The sequence below is a fragment of the Passer montanus genome, unplaced genomic scaffold, assembly GCF_014805655.1.
Source record: "Passer montanus isolate IOZ18808 unplaced genomic scaffold, ASM1480565v1 scaffold53, whole genome shotgun sequence".
In the NCBI taxonomy this organism is placed as follows: Eukaryota; Metazoa; Chordata; class Aves; order Passeriformes; family Passeridae; genus Passer; species Passer montanus.
In genome coordinates, this window is record NW_024370263.1 from 4,839,202 (window position 1) to 4,862,250 (window position 23,049).

Genomic DNA, 23,049 nt, shown 5'->3' on the forward strand with positions numbered 1-23,049 from the left:
GAGGGGTTGCTCCCATTCCCAGCCCTGTGCCAGCCGCTCTGCAGCAGGAGCCCAGCGAGGAGAATCTTTCCTTCACTGCAGGAGCCGGGAATCGCCCTATTTGGCGCAGTCAGCAGGTCCTGTCGGGCTGCCATCGCCCGCCTCACGGCACAGGAATTCACGGGAAGCCTGCGCGGTGTCACAGCAGGATCCTCAGGACAGGGTGTGGCGGGGTGGCACCGGGCTGTGGTGGGTGACAGGGAGCCAGGGGTGGCACCGGGCTGTGGTGGGTGACAGGGGTGGCACAATCCCACGCACATGGAGCTCCACGCGCCCCGTGCATCTCTGCAGGACGGGCGCCCTCCGGGTATTTTGCTGGCACAGCAAAGCGCGGCCCAGGGAAGTAAATTAGAAGCAGAGCGAGGCTGAAATGCCTCAAATTGCCGGTTCCCCGGGCGGGCTGTGCCGCCCAGCCCAGCCCTGCGCTGCCGCGCGTTCCTGCTGCCCCAAATTACACGGCGGGGCCCGGCGGTCCCGGCCCTGCCCTGCTCGGAGGCAAAAACGGCATCCTAATGGCCGGTGGGAGCTGGCACCGGGAACTGGGACGGGGATCCCGGCTGCGAGGGTGGGGACACTGGGCAGGGAGGGATGAGGACTCTGAGAAATGAAGGGTGGGAAGCGAGGGCAGGGGGGGATGCAGGTCCTGGACAAGGAGGGATGGGGGCTGTGGGTGAAGCAGGGTGGGGATCCTGGCGGGGGTGGGATGGAGCTCTTGGATGAGGGACAATGGGGATGCAGACCCAGGGCAGGGTGGAATGGAAACCCTGGACAAGGAAACTGAGCCCAACACCAGCATTATGCAGTGCGTGGGGGGAACTCAGCCCCAGCCCCACCTGGGCTGCAGGAGCAGGGCCGGATGCTGCTGGAACTCCTCTCCCTCCCCTCGCCTTTCCCCCTTCCCCTCTAAGATTTCATCACTGAGCACTTAAGGCCGGGAAAAGCCGCCCGAGCAGCTGCAGGGAGCCGCCGGGGCAGCCAGACGGACGGAGCCTTTATTTCGGGGAGCCGCGACGCCGGCGGCGACGCCGGAGAAACCCCAGCGGCGCCAGCCCCTCCACCGGGGGACAGAGGGGACAGAATCCCTGCCCCCCACCCGCGGGGGTCACGGTCCCCAGGCGCTGGCCATGGCTTTTTGGGGGGTCTGGCAGGTCCCCAGAGAGCAGCAGAGGAAAATAGCAACAGGATGAGGTCACGCAGAGGCTGCAGCGTCTTGAGCAACCTCAGGCCAGGCCGAGGGGACCAGGGCAGGGGGAGAGAGAGATTGGGGGGGCTCAGGAGATGCCCCCAGACCCCAAGACTGGAGACCAGGACCCGGGGAGCTGAGCAGCTGCTGTGTTTGCCTGGGGAAGCAGAGGGACCCCTGCCTGTGTCCCTGCCTGCTCCCCAAGGCAGAGAGGTGCCCAGGCCAGAGCATTTCCAGGCTGGGATTTTAGGAAATGTTCTTCTGAAATTACGGGGATGATCCTAAGCCATATTTGCCCCCTGGCTCAATAATGCCAGGGCACTGAGCCCACATCCCTCACTGTCCCACTTGGACCCTCGGATGGGCTTTACTCCCACCTTTGTGGATAAAAACAACATTAAAAACAACCCCATGTGTGACCCTCATCCCCACTTGCACCCCAAAATGTGGCCCCTTCCGGGGTTGATGATGGGGGGACCGTGACTCCTTTGCTGACGGTATAAGCCAGGAAACACCCCCAGGCCCAGCTGGATTCCATCTGGGAGGGGGCTGGGGGCTGCCTGCCTTTCCCTGGCCTCCCACACCCCCTCCCCATCCCGGCCGTAATGAGAACAAGCTGGTCCCGGGCTGCAACGCAGGAGGAGGAGGAGGAGAAGGAGGAGGAGAGGAGGGAGAAGGAGGAGGCTCCATCCCAGCAGGCTGCAGAAAGGGGCTCGAGGTGTGTGGGACAGATCCCGTCTTCCCAGCTGCCTCCCGCCGGCTGCGGGCGAGGTGAGGATCCCGCTGGATGTGCCAAGCTGCTCCCCAGTTTTTGGGGGGCTCTGGAGCAGGGCACAGGCTGTGCTACAGCCGGGGGTGCTGCAGTGAGGGCTGGGCATGGTCCCCACGGCGGGACACGGGACGGAGTCGGCCATATGGCTGCATTTCCAGGCGGGAATCAGAGCGTGCTGCCTCCGGACAACACCAAAATCCTGAATTTCTGGAGCGCTTGGGAAGTGGAGCTGGGAAGCAGCTGTGGGTCTGGGGGTGGGCAAGGAAGGGGTTGGAATGGGATTGGGATGGGGTGGAGGGCTGGCAGTGCTGTGGTGCCAGGCCCTGCTCTTGGCACTGCTTTGGGCTTTGCTCAGCCCCTCCAAGGCTGCCGGGGAATTGATGCCGTCCCCATCCCGGGACCCCTTTCCTGCCGAGGGACCCCTGTCTGGGGTGGAGAGGAGGGTGAAGGGGCTCATCTCAGCCCCTCAAACCCTTCATTCTGCTGGTGCTGGTCAGTGCTGTGACCCCACAGCCGCAGCAGTGCCCGTGGGGAGCCAGGAGGGTTGGGGGTCGGGGCACCTCCCACCTCTGCTGCTGTTTTTTTGCACTGGATTAATGGAAACCAGATTGTGCAGCCAGGAGAGAGCCTGGAAGCCAAATCCTGCTGCTGGAGTCCCTCTCGGTCTGTAGAGCTGCTGGCTTGGGGCTTGTTTGGGGGAAAAATGGGATGTGGGCTGGAACTTGGGGAGCCTGAGAGTGGGGAATTGTCATGGGGGGGTCCCTGCTGACGTATCTGGGGAGCTGTTTGCTGAGAGCTCCCCATGGAGCTGTGTGCAGGGGAAGAGCCCTGGGAACGGCTCGGTGGCGTTACGTGGCGTGGCACGCGTTGATGTCCCTTGGGAATGTCTCACAACGCGGTGGAGACGGTCACGTCCCTCTCCCAAATCCCATGGGGTGCAGAGCCTGGCCAGGGACTCATCCTGGTCACACTGTGGGCTGTGGAACGGGGCACATCCAGCCCCATTCGGGTGAGGAGAACAGCACAAATGGAACCAGCCTTTCCCCCTTCACAGGGACACTCAGGCAGCCTGACCCCATTCCCTGCACTCCCTTTGTCCCACACCCCATCCCAGCTCCACTCGAGCACATGGTGGCACCGGGGTGAAATCCTGCCCCAAACTATTTTTAGCCGTGTTCCAGCTGGGAATTAACGGTCTGGGACGGCGGTTGGGAAATGCCTCTTGCGCCGGGCCCAGCCCCTTTGCAGCATCGCCTGTGTCAAAGTTTCCACTGCAAACCTCCATTTTTCAGGAATTCTCTAATCAGCCAAATGACCGTTGTCTGGAGCTGGGCGCTGGCAGCGGCCCCGGTCCCCCGGCCTTGAGCAATCCCACCCAGCTGGCTTCCAGCTGCACCCTTGCAAAACAAACAGAGCCCCCTGCTCTGTCAGGCCGAGAAAACCGGAGCTGCCTTTCTACTTCCATAAGGAAATTCAGGCGGGTGAGGGCTGGTTTGGGGGCTCGCTCTGCTGGGGTATTAACATGTCCCCCCATCTCTCTGCATCCCACAGGTCTCCTGCAGGAATCCTGGGAATGGGCTCAGCCATGGGCACGTGGTTGCTGCTCTTGGTGCTGCTGGTGGCGGCCCCGGCAGAGGCGGCGGCGCCGCGGCACCGCCCAGTGCTGCCGGACACGGCGGGCAGCGGGGACGGGGACGAGGCGTCAGCCACGCTGCCCGCCCAGCCCGTGACCCCCCGCATCAGCCCCACCGTGGGGGACGCGCCGGGGACCACGGTGACCAACAGCTCGGCTCCGGGCGTGCTGGATGGGCTGGTGGACTTCTTCAAGGAGTACCTGCTGCTGGTGGTGGTGGTGGGCTCGCTGTCCTTCGTCCTCCTCTTCATCATCTGCGCCGCCGTCATCGTCCGGCAGAAGCACAAGGCCTCTGCCTACTACCCCTCCTCCTTTCCCAAGAAGAAATACGTGGATGAGCGGGACAAGGCGGGGGGAGCGCGGGCGTTCAGCGAGGTGCCCGAGAAAAGCCCCGAGGCGGGCGCGGAGGAGCCGCTGGACGGCGGCCGGCAGCTCCAGGCGGATATCCTGGCTGCTGCCCAGAACCTCAAACCCCCCCACAAGGCACCGCTGGCCAACGGGGCCCAGGGCGAGCAGAATTCCCCTCAGGAGGAGGAGGAGAAGGAGGAAGAGGAGGAAGGAAAGAAGAAGGTGGGTGATGAGCAACCCAAGCCCGCTGCCCAAAATCCAGGCGCGGGGGAAGCGGCGAGCGCGGGAAGCAAGGAGACCCCTGATGCACCCCAGGATGGCTCCCAGGCTCCCTCTGGAATCTGAGGCAGGGACACAGTCCCGGGCAAGCCTGAGGAGCTGCTGGCTTGGGACGCAGGATGGACATGGTGGATCAGGCTCCGAACGTACGTGGTGGCTCAAGGAAGCCCCGATGAAGATCCCATTCCCTCCCAGCTCCCCCGACCCTGGTGCTGATGGGATGCTCATGGGGGGGATTTGCCAGCTGGTGGTTTTCCCCAGCACTGGAATGCTGCCCAAGGGGCTTCTCCCACCCCAGGCACTGGGTGGGTGCACCCCCCCAGCTGCAGCTCTGCCCCACTGTGCCACCAGCTTCCTCCCAAATGTTATTTTTTTAATCAGCAGCAGCAGCCTGGTCTGTGGCGGGCTCCTGGCTGGGAGCTGTGTCCCTCTGGGAGAAGGGATGGGACCAGGGCTGGATGTCTGTAGGACACGGGGCAGCTTTGCCCATGGCCAAGGGAAAGAGGGATGAGGATTTAGGGACAAGGACCCTCCTTTTCTTCTTCCACCCCAGAGCCCAGCTGGATTTTTGCCTCACTTCCTGAACCCCTTCAGCTAGAAATAAACGTTTCCTCCGCACAGCTCCTGTCCCGTGTGTCTCTGCAGCCGTGGGGTGGCCAGGGGACAGTCCCCGTGTCCCTGTGCTCCTCCAGGGCCGGTGGAGCCCTGGGCAGGGTGTTATCAGTCCCCACATCAGCACATCACGTGCCCTTCCAGGAAACCTTTATCTTGTACCCCCAGCTGTGGGGCTGTGGAGGGCTCAGCCACGGCCCTGGGGTGCAGCTGCTGCAGTGGGGACAGCAGGGAAGCCTGGAAGGTGAGTGAGGCTGTTCTGCCCCAAAAGCAGCACATCCCTGTATCCCTGAACCTCCTGTATCCCTGTGTTTTATCCCATTATGTCCTTGCCCCAGGACAACCTTCCCTTGGGAAGAGTGTGCCACCACGAAGAGCTGCTTTTGCTCCAAAGCTGATGAGCATGTGTGAAGTTCCCGTTTGTTTTTTTTTAACTGGGAAAAAGCAGGATGGTTCCATGAGGCAGAGACACGTTCCTCACTGCTGGAGGGTGCCAGGAGCTGAGGAACCACAAGAGGGACCATGTGAGTGACACACTTGCAGCAACGTGTGACTTCTGTGTTAAAAACTACAAATATTGTGCCCGGATGGAGCAGAATGAGACAACTTTTTTTTAAATGTGGTTTTAAATGTTTAACAACACCCTCAATATGAAAAATGGGAAGTGATGTGTCTTGTGGGGGGTTAGAAGGTTAAAAAGTGAAGTCTGCCAGTGTGTTGTCTGCTTGGTTTGGAAATACTCCTCCACAAAAGAGGAACTCTGGGAGCTCCCCCTCAGCTCTGCATTCCAGCTCTGCTATTCCCCACTGGGGTTCCAGTCTGAGGGTGTACTTTAGAGAATCTTGGAGTGGTTTGGGTAGGAAGGGATCTTAAAGGTCATCCAGTTGCAGACCCCTTCCTTGGGCAGGGACACTTTCCTCTAGCTCAGGAATTACAACTCTAAGAGAGCACCTGGTGAGTGAAGAAGTGAAATTCTTAGAGAAAACACCCCAAAATTCAGGCTGTTCCTCAAACAAGAGCTTCAAAACCTAAGTGGTGACAGGATGGGAGCAGAAACCACCAGTGTTTCCTGGTCACATTTCCCTTTGGCACCAGCAAAAGGCCCCAGAATTCCAAGAGCAGGAATTTGCCCCCGGATTGCGAAACCAACCCTGACACAGCCAGAGCCAGGGACGGCCCCACAGCTCTGACACACACATCCAAACCAGGGCAACGCTTCCCACCAAATTCCATAAAATATTAGGCAAAACTAGACATCTTCCCAAAACAAAAACCAAAGTGCAGCCCTTGCAGTACCGGACAGCGGGGTTTGGCCTCCGGAGCGGAGTCTTCCCGCGGCATTCCCGAGGGGACAGCAGCCCCCACCATCCAGCGAGCACTACGGGGTGGCTGGACACCACAGGGACACGTTGTGCGTAACTTGTGCGTATCTTACAGCTTGAGTAGTGCACAGGCTCCTACAACAGCTCGGGAGTTGCTCTGCAGAGTGAGGAGGGAGCAGGGGAAGCTGCGCAGGCGGTTCAGGCGCTGTCGGCTTTTTTGTCGGGTTCTTTGTTTGAATCCTGCTTCAGTTTGTAATCGGCCAAGGCAGCCTTGATGGCGTCTTCAGCCAGCACTGCAAAGCAAAAAAAAAGCATTTTAAGGACAATTCGAAGGCTTTTAGGACAAAGGATGAAGTAAAAACAAAAGCAGGCAGCAGTGAGCAAACAAGATCAGCAGCACACGCTGGTCTTAGGAGTAGAATCTGAATGGAATTCCTACAATACTGAATTCCTACAATACTGAATTCCTACAATGCTGATTTCATGTAATACAACTTCAGATAATGATGTGGTTCAGAATCTGATTGTTTATTATCAGTCTACTGAGCCACAGGCTCCAAATAGTGAAGCGATCTGGAAATTATTGAATTAACCCTGAAATCTGAATGGGTTTTCTCTGTGCAGAAACTGCTTGGGAAACAGCATCCAGAAGCATCTGTGCTATTCCCAGGGTACCTGAGATCCAGGGTTTTTACTTACTGGAGCAGTGCAGCTTGACAGGGGGAAGGCAGAGTTCCTTGGCAATGTCTGTGTTCTTGATTTTCAGCGCTTCATCAACCTGAAACACAGGCAGAGGTGGTCAAGGGCCCTGCTGTTTGTGTTTGCTCAGGTTTAATGCTCCAGAGCCAGCAGAATCCACAGGGGAGATCCCCTCAGCTGCCCAGGGCAGTGAGGGATGTGGGAATTAAGGAATGTCTGACTGACTTATCAGTGTCACACACCATCCCCACTTGGCCTGTTTTAAAGATCTGTTCACCCTCTATCACAACACTGAGGTGCATTTACTGCTGGCAGAAACCATCTAAAGGTCCTCTATAATTAAAATTTCTGCCATCAGCCTGGTTTTGCTCATTGTATAGGACACAAAGTAATTTCCTGGTGAAATTTTTTTACTTGGGGGCACGGTGAGTGGTGGAGCTGCCAGTGCTGGGGGAACAGCTGGACTTGATGCTCTTAGAGAGCTTTTCCCACCTTAACGATTCTCTGATGGCTGTTGAAAAACACAATTACTGCCCTACAGCTGAAACCCTGACAGTGCTGCCAGTCACTCCTACAGCACAGAGCAGTGCAGGGACTCCTGGAGAGCGCTTCCTCCGTGATCCCACCAGAGCACCCGGGCACGCGGGGAGCTCTGCAGCCCTCCCGGAGCTCCCTCACCGTTTTCCCTTTGACCCACTCCGTGGCCAGCGAGCTGGAGGCGATGGCCGAGCCGCAGCCGAACGTTTTGAAACGGGCGTCCACGATCTTGCCGTTCTCGTCCACTTCCACCTGCGGGAGCATTTTGGGGACGCTTCAGTGCCCGGTTCAGCTCGGCCGGGCCCGCGGGGAGAGCGGGCATGAGGGAAGCCCTGAGGGGACACGGGCACCTTTAACCCTCGCAACAGCCCCGTGTGACCCCACCCAGGTGCCAACGGGTCCCCAAGGTCACCTGCAGCTTCATGACGTCGCCGCAGGCCGGGGCGCCCACCAGGCCGGTGCCCACGTTCTTGGCGTTGCGGTCGAGGGAGCCGACGTTGCGCGGGTTCTCGTAGTGATCCACCACCTGCCAAGACACAGAGTCAGCGAGGGGCACCCCGCGCTGCCCCGTCCCTCCCCGTGCCGCGCTCGCCCCTCACCTTCTTGTGGTAGCCCAGCGCGGCCGGAGCCGGCCCGGCCCGGGGCCGCAGCAGCGCCGCCCCCGCCGCCCTCAGCGCCGCCATCTTCACTGAGGGGAGGAGCGCTGTCCGCCGCCCTTTTATAACCTCGGTGCTGGCCACGCCCCCAGGCACGCCCCGGCCACGCCCCTTCACCGCGGGAGCTCGCGGCTCACCCCGGTTGTGCGTTGATCGCGTAGACGGCGTGAGCGCTGGAGGCCGCGCCGCGGCCGGAGCGATCGGTGAATAAATAAACGATGGAAACGGCCTGGCGGCCGCGCCACGGCTCCCATCGCGGCGGGCGGCGCGTGTGCGGCACGCGGCGCCACGCTCAACATGGCGGGCGAGCCGCGCCGCGCACGCCGCGGACCCTCTCGGAGGCCCCCTGATGGCCACACAGCGGGGTGCCCAACGCGCTGCCTGCGCCACGGACCACAAGACAAAGGGTCGCGCCGCGGCCGGGTGGGGCGGAGCAGCGGGACGGGCGGCGCGCGGGCAGCCCCGGCGGCCGGCGGAGCGCGGCGGGCGGCGAGCGGAGCTGCATAAGATGGCGGCGGCGGGAGCTGAGGCGGCGGCCGAGGAGGAGAAGCGGCTGCCGGAGGGAGACCCCGAGTCGGGCGGGGACTCGGACGATGAGGGCGACTCGGACTCGTCCGGGGACGGCGAGGATGAGGAGAAGGAGAACGAGGCCGAGATCCAGCGGCTGGAGGAGCAGGTGGGCCCGGCGGGGCAGCGGGTGTGGCGGGAGCGGCGGCAATCCGTGTCCGCCCCGGCACCTCGGTGCTGGGAGCTGTCCGGGGGTGAACTCCCCTGCTCCTTGTGGGTTTCCTCCAGCTCGGGATATTCCGTTGTTTAATGCCGTGAATGTTTAGAGTCTGAGATGGAAATTGTCCGGCCTGGGATTTTTTTTGAGAGGGAAATAAGAGGGAGCTCCTGGCAAGCAGCTCATTGAGAACCTGAGCCGGCTGCCCGCGGGTTTTTATCGCCTTTAAAGAAATTAAAGCGCAATTCTCGCTGTGAGCATCGGCGGAACCGAGGGAGCGGCCGGAACCTGGGTTAAACTTTTAAATTTTTTTTTTTTTTATTTTTTAAGCTCTCCATCAATGCTTTTGACTACAACTGTCACTTGGATCTGATCAAGCTGCTCCGGCAGGAGGGAGAGCTGGTGAAGCTCCGCAGGGCTCGGCAGAAGATGAGCGAGCTCTTCCCCCTCACTGAAGGTAGGGAGCTCTCCTCAGGTGAAACATCGCCTGTGCAAGGTGCTTCAGCAGGGAAATAAAAATATTTTAGGTTTTCAGCATCCTCAGTCAGGGAATGTGAGCCAGAGCTCAGCAAACTCCTGCCAAAAATGACATTCCACAGGCAGGCAGCAAAGAAAATTCCCTGCTGGTGGAAATTGTGGGTGCTTGAAGTGGGGATTTCTGTTTTTGCTCATAATTCAGAGGTGATGGAAATATTGTAGAGGCTGGGGGATTTTATTCCTGGAAAGGGATAGGGAGGCCCCTGGATCCCTGGAAGTGCCCAGGGCCAGGTTGGACAGGGCTTGGAGCAGCCTAGGATGGTGGGAGGTGTCCCTGCCATGGCAGGAGGTGGAATGGGATGATTTTCAAAGCCCTGAGGAATCCCAACTTCTCCCTTTAGTAAAAAAGTGCTTGTTTAGCACCAATTTAAAAGGTCTCTGCCTAAGTTTTATTTGAAATTAATTAGGAATTGTGCAGGTTAAAATCCCTCTCTCTGCCTTGCTCCCCCTCCTTTGTTTTAAGTCTGTTGCTAAAAACTCACCAAGTGGACATAACTTACTATTTTTGAATATTAATTATGTGTTCTGTATTTTTTTTTCCTTCCAGAAATTTGGCTGGACTGGTTGAAGGATGAGATAAAAATGGCTTCAGAGGTCTCTGAGAGAGAGAAGGTTTATGAGCTGTTTGAAAGAGCTGTCAAGGATTACATCTGTAAGTCACCCAAAAGTGCTTTAAAGTGGGTTTTGTTGCATCCACATTTGGCTTTGCTTCTTTTTTGCTCTTGCTTCTTTTATAATGGAGAAGTTGGGTCAAAATTTCAAATTAATTTCTAAAATCTGAGTGTGAAGTTATGCAAGGGGAGGATGTGGTGTCTGGTCTCTCCATTCCTCAGGAGCTGCTGCAGCTGTAGCTCTAAAATTTTGGGGATGAATCCCTGAGTTCTTTGGGGATTGGGGTAAAGAGCTGGAAAAACAAAGCCTGAGGAAATGGAGGGAATATGGAGGTAAATCCCCTCAAAAGCTGTGTGCAGCATGTCACATCAGTGATGTGGTGCTGGTGATCCCTCAGGAGGAAGGAAAGGAGGTGAAGAAGTGAGGAATTGTCCTCTGGAGCTGCTGGATTGCATCTGGGGTTTGGAGGCACCTCTGGAGCCCAGGGCAGTCCCAGGCTGGGGGTTCCTAAATGGAATTTGGGGTTGCTGGGGATGGTGCCAGGCTGCTCTTCCACCTCCATTCAGCTGCTTCAGGAGGTGCTGATCAGGGAAGTTCAGGAGTTCAGAAAGAGGAGGAGGAGCTGCCTTAATCTGAATTATTCCAGAGCGTGACAGCCGTGGTCCCAGCTCAGGAAATGGGAATTTGCTGTTCAGGCCTCTTGGTGTGGTTTGTGTGGCAGAGGGGACAGGCAGGGCCAGTCCCTGTCAGCACAGCCACAGGAGTGACACCACTCCTAAGCAAACTGGGGCTGCTGCTGCTGAGCCAACAGCCTGAGTACAATTCCCAAATATTTTAACTTTGTTTGCCTAACAAAGAACATCACCACCTGTTTTTCTATTTATGTGCAGCACATCAGGCACTTGGGGAAGCAGAGCTGCATTTCCTTGTTTTTATTTTTGAAAAAAATCAAATCTGCTGGATCAGTCTGTGTCTCACAAACCCTGACTGGTTGCAGACTTAGGGTTTATTATCTATCTGTATCATACAAGCAAAAAGCAAGAGACACAGGAAAATAACAACATCCATGCAAGTCCAGATCAAAGACAAGATGGCAGCTTATACAAAGCCTTTTTCTACATATTCTTTGAACCAATAGCATGAAAAAGGTGTAAAGTCATTATACTCTAAGCAATAAGAAAAGAAAATATTAAACCCATGAGGGTTTAATTAACCAATAAGAAAAGGACCCACGAGGGTTTAACATTAACAGAAGGAGTTTTGTAAACCTCAAACAATACACAATAATTCATTCTTTAAGATTGAAACTTTTTCTATCTGTGCAAAGTGTATATCTAGAACTTCTCACATCTTGAACTGTCAATAAGTTCTTGTTCTTTCTCATTCCCTATGATAAATATAAATGTATTCACTTGGTTTTTAACTTCCTAGTTTCCCATGAAAAGGTTTAGAAATTTCCCAGCCTTTCTTAGTTTCGTGTCTACTTTCTGAGGCCTTTTTTCACTTTCTGAAGTCTTTAACCTTTTTACATTCCTGCACACGTGGTTCTCCTACCCTTTTAGGTCCTGAGATCTGGCTGGAATACGCCCAGTATTCCATTGGAGGCATTGGGCAGGAAGGAGGCATCGAGAGGGTTCGCTCCATCTTCGAGCGGGCTCTGACGGCCGTGGGGCTGCACGTCACCAAGGGCACGGCCCTCTGGGAAGCCTACAGGGAGTTTGAGAATGCCATCCTGGAAACAGCACAGGTGAGCTCGTTTCCCCTTTGCTCCCATCCCAAAAAAAAGCTGTGGTGCAGCTCCTGGAGTCACCTGGAGCTGGCTCCTCCCTGCCATGTCCCAGTTGTTTCTTCCCGGCTGTGAAAACCAGCCCTGTGCTCCAGGAAAACCTGGAAATTCTCTGGGTTTGGCTGATGAAGTAAAGGATTTGTGTTTCTGTAAAATCCTAAAATCATCTGGAATCCAGGAACAAAGTTTGGCTCTGCTGCTGACTGAGGTGCCAAGAGCAGCTTTAAATTGAAATGTTCCATTATTAAACAGTGTTCTGTGGCTGTTTCTGCACAGAGGAAACAGAGTTTAAATTCCTAGACTGTTCAGCTTTTAACTCATTCATTATTCCACAATTTGTGGATGAGGGTATTTTATCCACAGACTTTTGGATGAGGGTATTTTATTCCTGGAAAGTTAGAAAAGTGACTTTTGCAGATATCAAAGATGGCCAGAATGGGAATATTTCCTTGTTTTTGATAATTTGCTATGTAAGAAATGGAGGTTTAAAGATGTCCCTGCTCATTGTGGCAGTGGGAACTATTTGATCTTTAAAGGTCCTTTTCAACCCCTAACAAAGGAGTAACAGGAGGATGTTCTTTCATTCCCAAACACAATTAAGGCTGGAAGTTTCAGATCCTCTCCCCACACCCCAGGGATTTACTGAAACCCTCTTTGGCAGCACAGTGGGGCTGTGAAATGGCACAGTCACCTGCTGCTTCCTTGTTCTCAGGTGATCATTTCCCCCTGCTTGTGTCAGCTTTCAGCCAGGAATACTTTTCCCATTCATCCACCTTCCAAGGGCAGCAATTCCCAAGTTTTACCTTTCCCAGCAGCAACTGAGATGCAGCTTGGCCCTCTGTGCCCTTCAAGGATCATGTATTCACTTGGATCTCAGTTCCCTCAGCTCATAAACAATTCCCTCTCCTGTCCATCAGCCGGGGCAGGAGGGAATGGATTGAATTTCCCTGTTTTTTTTGCTTGCAGCCAGCTCCTGGCAGCATTCCATCCCCGGAGCAGCAGCAGGTGCTGTGCAGCCAGCTCGAGAAGATCCACACGCTCTTCCGGCGCCAGCTGGGGATCCCACTGCTGGGTGAGGGCTGCAGTGCTGGGACACAGGGCCTGGAGCAGCTGCCTGGTGCTCCTGGCATCAGGATTCTCCTGGCACAGCCACGCCAAGTGCAGCTGGAGGTCTTGTGCCCTCTTGGATGAGGCACAGATCTGGATCAGGAATGTTCTGAGTTGTCGGAACTTGGATCACTGGGTTGGGAGTTTGAGGATGGTTAAAGAGGAAGTGAGGAGCACAAAATGTGACTTAAAAATGAGGAGCTCAGCTGTGATTGCTGCATTAAATCCCTGGTAGGGAGTATCTGGCAGCTGGATTGTTGGAATTCTGCCTTCTTTAGTTCCTGCTTTAAACTCCTTGAGTTCCTTTTCTTGCTCATGGGAGGAGAAAGTTAAGCACAGTTCTTTTGACTTCATTTCCATCTGGAAAGAATTTGGGTTCTCTTTTCCCTAAAGCCTTGGGGAAAATTTTGCCACTTTGGTTTTCTAATTCCAGTTGAGCAGCTGTAATGCAACTTGCCCTGAGTTTGTTATAGGACACTGTGTGAGATGAAATGTCAAATCCTCTAAGAATGCAGCAGTGTGACAGTAAGGACCAAAAGAGGATTAAAATTTAAATATTTGTTCAAAATATATTATATATATATATTTTTTTTATATTTTTTTATATATATAAAAATAGGAATTTGTCTTAGAACTGAACCTAGGCTGAAATCTGAATTTTTAGTTTCATAAGTGCATTATTGATGGGATTTCATTTTTTAATAGACATGGAGGCTTCATATGCTGAATATGAAGAGTGGTCAGAAGAGCCCATTCCAGAAACAACAATAAAGAACTACAAAAAAGCTCTGCAGCAGCTGGAGAAGTGTAAACCCTATGAGGAGGCACTGGTAATGCTGGCATTTAGACCTTCCTTCAAAACTAGAATTGAATTGCTTTGGGGGGATTTTTTTTTTTTCCAAATTTAATATTTTTCTAGTCCCCAGGTGGGGGACTTTGTCACCTGTGGGAATACTGACAATTATATACTGGGAATGCTGGAAATTATGGGGTGCATTGAGTGTGCCAAGGGTACCCACGAGGACTCTGGGTGTGTTTTCCAGTTTGGGTTAAGGGGAATAAGCCCAGGATCTGACTGATTTCAGACCCATTCAGAGGTGTATGAAAATCAACAGCTGCTGATACAGAGACAGATTTCTTTTGTGAAGTCTTGCACAAGAGCTGCTCTGAGGAATCAGAGGTGTATGAAAATCAACAGCTGCTGATACAGAGACAAATTTCTTTTGTGAAGTCTGAGGAGCAGCTGAACTGTTGGAGTCTTGCTTTGTTGAAGAGTTTGATGTTGTGTCTCCCTGGTTGTTTTCCAGCTGGGTGCTGAAACCCCAAAGCTGGCAGAATACCAAGCTTACATTGATTTTGAAATGAAAGCAGGTGACCCAGCTCGGATTCAGCTGATCTATGAGAGAGCTTTGGCTGAGAACTGCCTTGTCCCAGACCTCTGGGCACGCTACAACCAGTATTTGGTAAGGAAATAAACCCAGGAATGTTTGCAGATTTATTTTCCTGCCTTTACTTTTGTGTTTCTTTTTAATCTCAGTTGCTGATAAACAGCCATTAAGTTCTACCTCTGTCCTGTCCTTTAACCTGTAAATTTTCCAGAAACTTATTTTCATCTCACCTTTGGTTTCCTCCTGTTTTCAGGGATGTGTTTATTCCTCTTGTGAGCGTTTCTCACTTTTCTCTAGTTAGCTGTAGCTGTGTTTTCTCTGCAGAATAACAGGCTGTGGGCACTGAAGCAAACCCAGATGTTCAGCCCCTGTTTCCAGGGAGGTTTGTTAGTGCAGTTTGAAGCTGGTGCTGAGCTCCAGAGGCAGGACAGAAGGTGGCTGGATTAAGGGATCAGAGTGACTCCCTGCAGGAGCTTATCCAGGCTCAGTTTTTCCATCATCTCTTTCTCTTCCCAGCTGGACACAGCAGGTTGCAGGTGGAACAACACCTCCACAAAAAGGCTGGGTGTGCTCCTTCTTTGTATCCTTGACATTCTAGGAACAGTTGGGGATTCACTCAGTGCCTTTATTATATTTATTTCTTTGGCAGGAAACACCTCACTGGCCTGGTAGCTCTTTCCTGAACATTCTCTTCCTCACTGGAAGGTGTTCACTGGGTTTTTAGAAAAACAGAATTTAAAATACCCACCTGAGCTTTTTAAATATAAAATGAAAGTGGTGGGTTTTAGGTGCTGGCTCTTTCTAAGCTGAGGTTTGTCTCGGGTGCTCTCTGTGACTGACAGGAACTTCACTTTCCTTGTGTGATTCTTTCAGGACAGGCAGCTGAAGGTGAAGGAATTGGTTTTATCCGCTCACGACCGCGCTGTCAGGAACTGCCCCTGGACTGTTGGGCTGTGGATTAGGTACCTGCTGGCCATGGAGAGGCACAGGGTTGAGCACAGCATCATTTCTGGTGAGGAAAGAACCAGCAGTTGCACTTCAGAGCTGCTCTCTGCCCTCCAAACAGCCTGGGACAAATGGGACTTGCAGGATCTGTTCTCATCCTGCCACGGGCTGCAGGTCCTGCAAGGGCAAAGCTGCTTTGGTTGAGCAGCTTCACCCTGAGCAAGCAATGACCAGCTTGGAATGAGCATTGCTGAGTTCAGCTGCCTTTAAATTCACTTCCCAAACCAGTCTATTGTGTAGGATTTCTTTTCCTGTCTTCCTGGAAACCAGTGGTGTTTGTGTAGATATTTCTTTGTGCTATCACTGCAACTTGCTCATTTTGTGACAGTATATGGGAAGTAACTGTTTTTTCCCCATTTTTCTTTCAGAAATGTTTGAAAAAGCTCTGAATGCAGGTTTTATTCAAGCAACGGACTATGTAGAGATCTGGCAGGCCTACCTGGATTACCTGAGGAGAAGGGTGGATTTTACACAAGGTCTGTATGATAAGTACAGAAGAAATATCTATACTATTTGTATTTCTTGGATATTACTTTTTTAAAGAAAATTAGCAGCATTTTCATATTTCACAAAAATTGTTTTCTGGCCAGTTAATGTCTATAAAAATAGGAAGTGGGTTGGTTGCTATTGCAAAAATGCCCTGCCTTATATTTTTGATATCTGATTTTTTAACTTATTCATGTAGTGAGTGTTACTCATTATAAAATCATAAATTTAAGCAATAATAACAATAAGGAATAATAAATCTCCCCTTGCTACCCAATAAATTCATTGTGGGTGTTAAGGAGAAGGTTTTGTTGGGTGGGAAATAAAAACTAAATTTTTATTTTAGGATGTTTCCTTTTTTCCTGCAGACTCCAGTAAGGAGCTGGAGGAGCTGCGCTCTGCATTTGCACGAGCTGTGGAGTACTTGAAACAAGAAGTAGAAGAAAGTAAGTGAAATCTTCTCAAGTAGTGTTTTCTCCTCTTCAAAATCATTTTTATAAGATCAGTTCTCCACACAATGTTTGTCTTCAAGAATCTTGAATTTTGCAGAAAGCTGCAGATAAAGATTTCATCTCTGTGTGGGACCTGTTTAATAAACACTTTTATTTCTGAGAGCCAAGTGCAACAAACAGCCCTTGTTTTTCTTCCTAGGGTTCAGTGAAAGTGGAGATCCATCCTGCACCATCATGCAGAATTGGGCAAGAGTTGAGGTGATGTTTCTCTCTGCTGTATTTAAATTGCTGAACCTGATAAAATGGATTTAAAATAAAATGTTTTAACATTCCAACCATGGAATGCAGTCCTTTCCCAATCCATTTCTCCTCTTCCTAAACACAAACCAATTTCTTAGTCTGGGGAGTTATCAGGTACATTCATCAAAAACAAATGGAAGAAATTCAGAAACAGCTCTCTTAATTTATTTATAGTGACCAAAATCAAATGGATGTGGGAGTCAGAACCAAGACTAATGGGAGAGATGTGCAGGGAAGGATTGTTCAGTAGTGGGATTGTGTCAGGTGTTTATTTTGACCCCTGTAAGGCTCAGAAGTATCTTGCTGGGTCTGTCTGCAGCATGTGTGGGGTGTTCTTGATTTGGGGTTAATGATGTTGAACAAATAATCCTGAAGGATATTTTGGATGCTCTGTTGCAGGCCCGCTTGTGTAACAACATGCAGAAAGCCAGGGAGCTCTGGGACAACATCATGACTAAAGGAAATGCCAAATATGCCAACATGTGGCTGGAATATTACAACCTGGAAAGGTAGGAGCTTGCTTAATTCACTTTCTAGTTACCTCATCTGTGGGAGAAAACAGTTTAGAACAAATGTGTTTTGTTTGGGTTTACAAAACACCTTCGAGCTTCTTGGGACGGCTCTGCTGTGGCTTCCAGGAGCTGGGAAGGAGGGGGAGTGTTTGCATGGCTGGAACTGTGTGTGGTTTGTCCCCTCAGTGTCCTGTCCCTCCTGCAGGGCCCATGGGGACACCCAGCACTGCAGGAAGGCCCTGCACCGGGCAGTGCAGTGCACCAGTGACTACCCCGAGCACGTCTGCGAGGTGCTGCTCACCCTGGAGAGGATAGAAGGTACCTGGGCACTGCCAGGGGGTGGCTGAGTGACAAAAGGTGACAGGCAGGAGGCAGTCAATTAACGGAAGTTAACTAAATGACTGGCGGAAGGTAATTAATTACTGCATCTCTTAGCCTGGTTAGGCTGAGGTGGCACACAGGCTTTTGATCAGTGTTTTGTGCTCCACTGAAGTCTCACTTTGCACTGCTGTCAAATCCACAGACAGCTCTTCCTTGCTTTTCTGAAATCACTGGATTTTTCCATGCCTTTTTGGAGTCTTGCATTATTAATGAGAGGTTTCTGCTCTGCTTGGCTCTTGGGTTTTTTTTTTTTTACCTTGCAGGCTAGTTGTTATAAATAGAATTTTCATGTGTTAATGTTAAATATGAACAGCAAATGCCATGAACTCAGTGACTGTTGTTTTTCCAGAATTGTATCTTTGAGTTACGACAAAGCTAAATAAAAGGCTTTTAAAAATTATTTTTCATTTTATCCTTTAGGAACACTGGAAGACTGGGATGCAGCTGTTCAGAAAACTGAGAACAGATTGGCTCGAGTGAATGAGCAAAGAGCAAAGGTCTGAACTTTGTGAGCTACCAAGGCATTTTATGCACCTAAATTAAGTCCATGCTTCTCTAAATGTCACATTTTTAATGTGGCTTCCCCCCACACAAACCTGACATGCCTTCAAGCCCTAGAACTATTGATTTTTACTTTAAAACTATGATTAACAACCTCTTGCTGCTTTTTATCTTTCTCCTTTTGCCTCTTGGATGGCCACAAGAGTGATGTGCCCTCCAGGAAAGCTGTGAGAGCAAAGAATTGGGATGAGCTTTAAATGATGTCCCCATTAGTGCTGGGGTTAGGAGAAAACCCTCTGGGCTCAGTGCTCTGGAAAATGCTCTGCAATCTGCAGCCAGTGGGAGGAAAAAGAAATCAATCTTCTGTGTTTTAGGCTGCTGAGAAAGAAGCTGCTCTGGCAAAGCAGGAGGAGGAGAGAGCTGAGCAGAGAAAGCAAGCAAGGGCAGAGAAGAAAGCTTCCAAAAAAGCCAAAAAAACCAAGATTGGGGACAAGCGCAAAGCAGACGAGGATGATGAGGGTGAATGGGGACAAGAAGAAGGTAAAAATAAAATTAAATTGAAGCTTCAGAGCTCTGGCAACAGGATTATTGGTTGTCTTGTGGTAGAGGGAGCTGAGGAATTGCCAGCACTTGTCTTTCCAGGGCTGCTTTCTCCTGGGAAGTGTTCAGTGTGGGAGTGAAATGCAAACAAGGCTAAATGGTTTTATACCAAGAGAAAAAGAGGTTTATAAGAACTTCCAGAGTTTTCTTAGGGTTTCTTATTTTGGATATTGTGATTTTGGTTTTTTTCTTCCTTAATTTTCTTTAAAAGTAATTTTTTCTGACTCATCCTATGATACTGAGCCATGTGTCTAAATTGGGTTATTTAGAATTGTAGCAGCTTCTTGGAGGTGGGAACAGAAGACTTTAATAGGTTGTTGCCCCTGGGATTTTCGTGAGCTTTCAGATTTCTTTTTTTTTTAATCAAGAACCATTAGACAAAGAAAAGAACATGAATCAGCAACTGTCAGTTACGACTGGCTGAAAAAAAGGAACAAATATTCCAGTTGCTTTCATCTAAAGCTATCTTGGTGGAATAATCTCTTATTTGTTCTTTAAAACCTGAGGGAGGTTTTTGTGTGGTGTCTTTAAGGCCTGTCACTGTATTTGTGCTTCCAAGTGCCATTTCCAAGCTCCGCAGTGGGGATGGAGGGCAGAGCAGTTTCAGTGGGGAAGGAAATGGGGTAATTTTTTCTAACGAGGCTTTCAATTCCATCAATCAGAGCTGCCCAGCAAGAGGTACAGGGGAGAGGGAGATGGAGTGCTCCCTGAAGAGGACATGGAGGTGGAGACTGGGCTCTCTGGGAGGAGTGAGAAGCCAGATGGCCCCGTGGCCCCCAAGGAAAAGGCGTCCACGAGCCGCAAGGACGCGCCCAAGGTGCTCCACGACAGCAGCAAGGATAAAGTCACTGTGTTTGTCAGCAACCTCTCCTACACCATGGCAGAGCCCGAGGCAAAGCTCAGGGAGCTCTTTGGCAGCTGTGGGGAGGTCGTGGAGATCCGAGCAGTGTTCAACAACAAGGGCACCTTCCGGGGCTACGGCTACGTGCAGTTCAGGGAGGAGGAGGCAGCTCGGCAGGCCCTGGCCTTGGACCGCACGGCCGTGGAGGGCAGGCCCATGTTTGTGTCTCCTTGTGTGGACAAGAACAAGAATCCTGACTTCAAGGTGAAGTTCTGGTGGTTCCTGTTGGATAGTGGATGTGGGGAAGGGAGTTGGTGGAATTTGTCCAATCCATTTATGTTGTGGTTCTTTAAACTCTTTTTTTGGGGATTTTTTTGCGTCTTGTTACTCTGCCAGACATCAGGATTGACATGATTTATTCAAGATTTGCAGAAATCTGCTGATCTGAGTTTAGTGGTGGGACCTACCCAGGTTCAACCTCTGAAGTGCTTTCTTGGTCAGCATTTGTTACCCAATCCCCTGGCTGGGGATGTTCTGTACCAGAGCTCAGTTGTGTAATCAGGGGATTTCTGCATTCTGGGGTTCCTGCACAGAAAAATTCAGTGTTCCCATAGTGACAGCTGAGTGAAAGGGCAATATTATAAATACATTATTATAGGAATTGGGCTCTGATTCCTTCTGGATCCCTTCCAGCTCAGGATATTCTATGATTCTCAATGTCTGCCCTCATTGGGAAGGGGTTTAGTAGCGTTTAGTTGCAAGTCCTTGGTGTTTATATGAAATATCTTCCAAAACACTACTCATGGCTTTGAGGCAGTTTTGGATCCCACAAACGGGAATTACTTCTGGGGTGTGAAATTGAAATCTTTGGAATTTCTGGCTGGTTTGTGAACCAACATCCTTTTTGTTCCCCCAGGTGTTCAGGTACAGCACTACCCTGGAGAAACATAAACTCTTTATATCTGGTTTGCCATTTTCCTGCACTAAGGAAGAGCTGGAGGAGGTGTGCAAAGCCCATGGGAATGTGAAGGACATTCGACTGGTCACCAACAGAGCTGGAAAACCCAAGGTAGGCATCCTTAACACACTGCTGGTTTTAAGGAATCCTTCAAAAAGAAGCTTGTCATGGAGTCTGGAGACAAAAAAGTTGGGTTAAGTTGCCAGCATGGTGTTGTATTAATACTTGTGGAAGAGCTTGGATTTATGCAGCCCAGTGTGCCTTTGTGCAGGAAACCAAAAGGAATTTTTCCAAAATACTTCTTAAATTGCACAAGAAAAACAGGATGGAGGGGGAAATGTTTACAGCACTGTCAGTGTAGTAAAAACAGGAAAGTCTGTAAAGGCTTAAATAACTGGCTAAATGGGGTTTACCTGGTGCAACCAATTCTCATCCTCCTTGCCTCAGTTTCCTGAGGCTTTTGTTCCTAACATCTGCTGCAGGAAGGGGTTTGAGAAATGAGCCCCCTCTCTGACAGGGCTCATTATTTCCACCCCTGAATAAATGACTCCTTGTTAAATAAGGGATTCTGAACCAGCTGCTGCTCTGCCAAAACTTTGACACCTGACTGGGCAGTGTGTGTGGGGTGGGTCTGTCCACAGGGACATCCTGGGAATGGTGGACATGGATTTAAGTTGAATTTTCTTGCCCTTTGCATCACCTCAGGTGAAGTTCCTGTTGTGTGCACACCTTGTAATGAGTGCTTTTGGGAACTCCAGCTCTTGTTCTGAGCTTAGTTTGAGCTGGGATTGTGTGTAAACCACAAATAAATATATTTTGGGAAAGTTATGTAAAACCTGATGCCTTTCCTGTGGAATTGGATAATCCAAAAAATGCAGCTTAAGGTTTTGAATGTCATTTAAAAGAGTAACAGCAGGGAGAGGTGATGCCTTTCTCTGCCATGGTACTTCATTTTATTTCCTTTAATACCTTTTTTGGAGTAGTTCATTCCTTTTTTAATACCTTTTCCACACATGAGGGCATCAGGAGTGAAAGGAATACAGGTTTGTAAGGAGAATGATGATTGGGAGTGGTGAACACTGGGACTGAGCCATGTTGAGTTACAAATTCCTCATCAGCTCTTCCAGAAGCACTAAAACCTAATGTAGGCTCTTTCTTTCCTTAATGTAGGGCCTGGCTTATGTGGAATACGAGAATGAAGCCCAGGCCTCTCAGGCTGTGCTGAAGATGGATGGGCTGACAGTGAAGGACCACGTCATCAAGGTGATGATCAGCAACCCCCCGCTGCGGAAGCTTCCGGAGCGGCCCGAGCCCGGCAGGGCCTCCCTGCCCCTGGCACCACGGCACACCTATGGAGCGTGAGTGAGGCAGGCCCTGGGGGAGGGCAGCTGCCCCTGCCTGCAGGGGAAATGCTGTTTGTATGTGCTAAACTTGAGGGATCTCGGCTGGAGTATGGGGGCTTAGAAAAAGGAGGGAGAGGGGTTTTTATATGGGTAAGAGGGAAGGGCTTCCCAGGGTTAGATGGATATTGGGAAGGAATCCTTCCCTGTGAGGGTGGGGAGGCCTGGCACAGGGTGCCCAGAGAAGCTGTGGCTGCCCCTGGATTCCTGGAAGTTTCCAAGACCAGGTTAGACAGGGCTTGGAGCAACCTGGGCTAGTGGAAGGTGTCCCTGCCCATGGCAGGGTGATCTTCAGGGCCTCTTCCAACCCAAATCAGTGCAGGATCCTGTGAATCGGAAAGAACATTTAAAAGGTACTGCACCATAAAAAAAAATGGGTTGTTGGATTGATGAGGAAAAGCAAATTTTTCCTCTTAACCACAGAAACAGCTCAGTAGCAATGTGAGGATGAGCCACTGGCCATCCCCTGGATCTGATGTTGGCACTGATCCCTAATAACCTCCACATCCTCTCCCTCTGGAGAAGCAGCCATTGTTCCTAGTGAGCATTAAAGCTGCTCCTTCATCTTTTAGTGTTCCTGTATTGGATGAGCCCCTGTGGACAAACAGAGCTTCAGCCTTGGGGGCTGTGGGGCAGTTGTCTGCCAGAACTCAGGGGTGCTTCAAAGACACCCATGGAAAGCTTTATCCCTGAAACAAATGACAGGAGTGATACTGAAATGTGCATTCCTCATAGCACACAAGTCCTTGTTGTTCCCCCAAGCTAAAAGAGTGTGTTTTAATGGGAATTTTTTCCCTTCCAGGCGAGGGAAGGGAAGGACACAGCTCTCCATGATGCCGCGGGCGCTGCAGCGTCAGAGCAACCCCGTGGCCAAGGCTGAGAATGGGATGGTCCAGAACTCACCAGCAGCGTCCTCTGACCCCCCTGCAGAACCTAAAAAGATGTCCAATGCTGATTTTGCCAAGATGCTCCTGAAAAAGTGAGCAAGGAGCGTGCACTCAGCGGGTCTGGTCCAATGTGAAATGCCTTTCTGGAAGCCATGTTGTGTCCTTAAGCTTTGCAAGGAGAGAACGCCCGTCCCAATCCCGTGTAGATACTGGACTGCTGCATTCCTCGGGATCAGTGCAGGATGGCACAAATCCAGGTGGTGGTTTTTTTGGTTTATTTTTTTTTCCTCTAAGAGCAAAGAGTCACACTTTTGTTCTGGTGAAATGGCGTTAATGTGATCCCTCATATTGAGGGTAACGAGGGGGGAAATATTTCCTGCACAGCTCGGATGCCACATGGAGTTTTTGGAGTACTTTCCAACGATTTTCTCTTTCATTAACGAATGAGATGCCATGGGAGGACCTCAGCAAGCTCCACTGGTCAGCTCAGAT

At 51.1% G+C, this 23,049-nt stretch overlaps 3 protein-coding genes across 4 annotated transcripts; 2 read left to right on the plus strand and 1 right to left on the minus strand.

The window, feature by feature from the left end:
* Positions 1-2,000: 2,000 nt before the first annotated feature.
* On the plus strand, positions 2,001-5,524 carry TMEM119 (transmembrane protein 119). 2 transcript variants are annotated; one of them, XR_005629339.1, is made up of 3 exons: positions 2,001-2,236; positions 3,546-5,110; positions 5,315-5,524. XR_005629339.1 is itself a non-coding variant. In XM_039724898.1 (2 exons), exons 1-2 carry the CDS (start codon positions 2,010-2,012, stop codon positions 4,318-4,320), a joined length of 1,002 nt encoding a protein of 333 aa, XP_039580832.1. In that variant the 5' UTR covers positions 2,001-2,009; the 3' UTR covers positions 4,321-5,524. The 2 variants fall into 2 exon arrangements, 1 of the variants encoding a protein (XP_039580832.1); XM_039724898.1 differs by having other exon boundaries at positions 3,546-5,524.
* A 297-nt stretch (positions 5,525-5,821) lies between these two features.
* On the minus strand, positions 5,822-8,183 carry ISCU (iron-sulfur cluster assembly enzyme). Its single transcript, XM_039724899.1, has 5 exons — positions 8,024-8,183; positions 7,837-7,950; positions 7,566-7,676; positions 6,888-6,966; positions 5,822-6,481 (listed from the first exon to the last, which is right to left on the minus strand). Exons 1-5 carry the CDS (start codon positions 8,105-8,107, stop codon positions 6,387-6,389), a joined length of 483 nt encoding a protein of 160 aa, XP_039580833.1. The 5' UTR covers positions 8,108-8,183; the 3' UTR covers positions 5,822-6,386.
* A 387-nt stretch (positions 8,184-8,570) lies between these two features.
* SART3 (spliceosome associated factor 3, U4/U6 recycling protein) lies at positions 8,571-22,843 on the plus strand. The gene is made up of 19 exons (XM_039724894.1): positions 8,571-8,756; positions 9,135-9,261; positions 9,889-9,993; positions 11,516-11,700; positions 12,706-12,811; positions 13,552-13,676; positions 14,154-14,309; positions 15,108-15,246; positions 15,608-15,715; positions 16,094-16,171; positions 16,377-16,435; positions 16,877-16,986; positions 17,195-17,307; positions 17,791-17,867; positions 18,246-18,411; positions 19,134-19,576; positions 20,229-20,381; positions 21,441-21,628; positions 22,473-22,843. The coding sequence occupies exons 1-19, from the start codon at positions 8,589-8,591 to the stop codon at positions 22,651-22,653; spliced, it is 2,787 nt and encodes a 928-aa protein (XP_039580828.1). The 5' UTR covers positions 8,571-8,588; the 3' UTR covers positions 22,654-22,843.
* Positions 22,844-23,049: the final 206 nt, after the last annotated feature.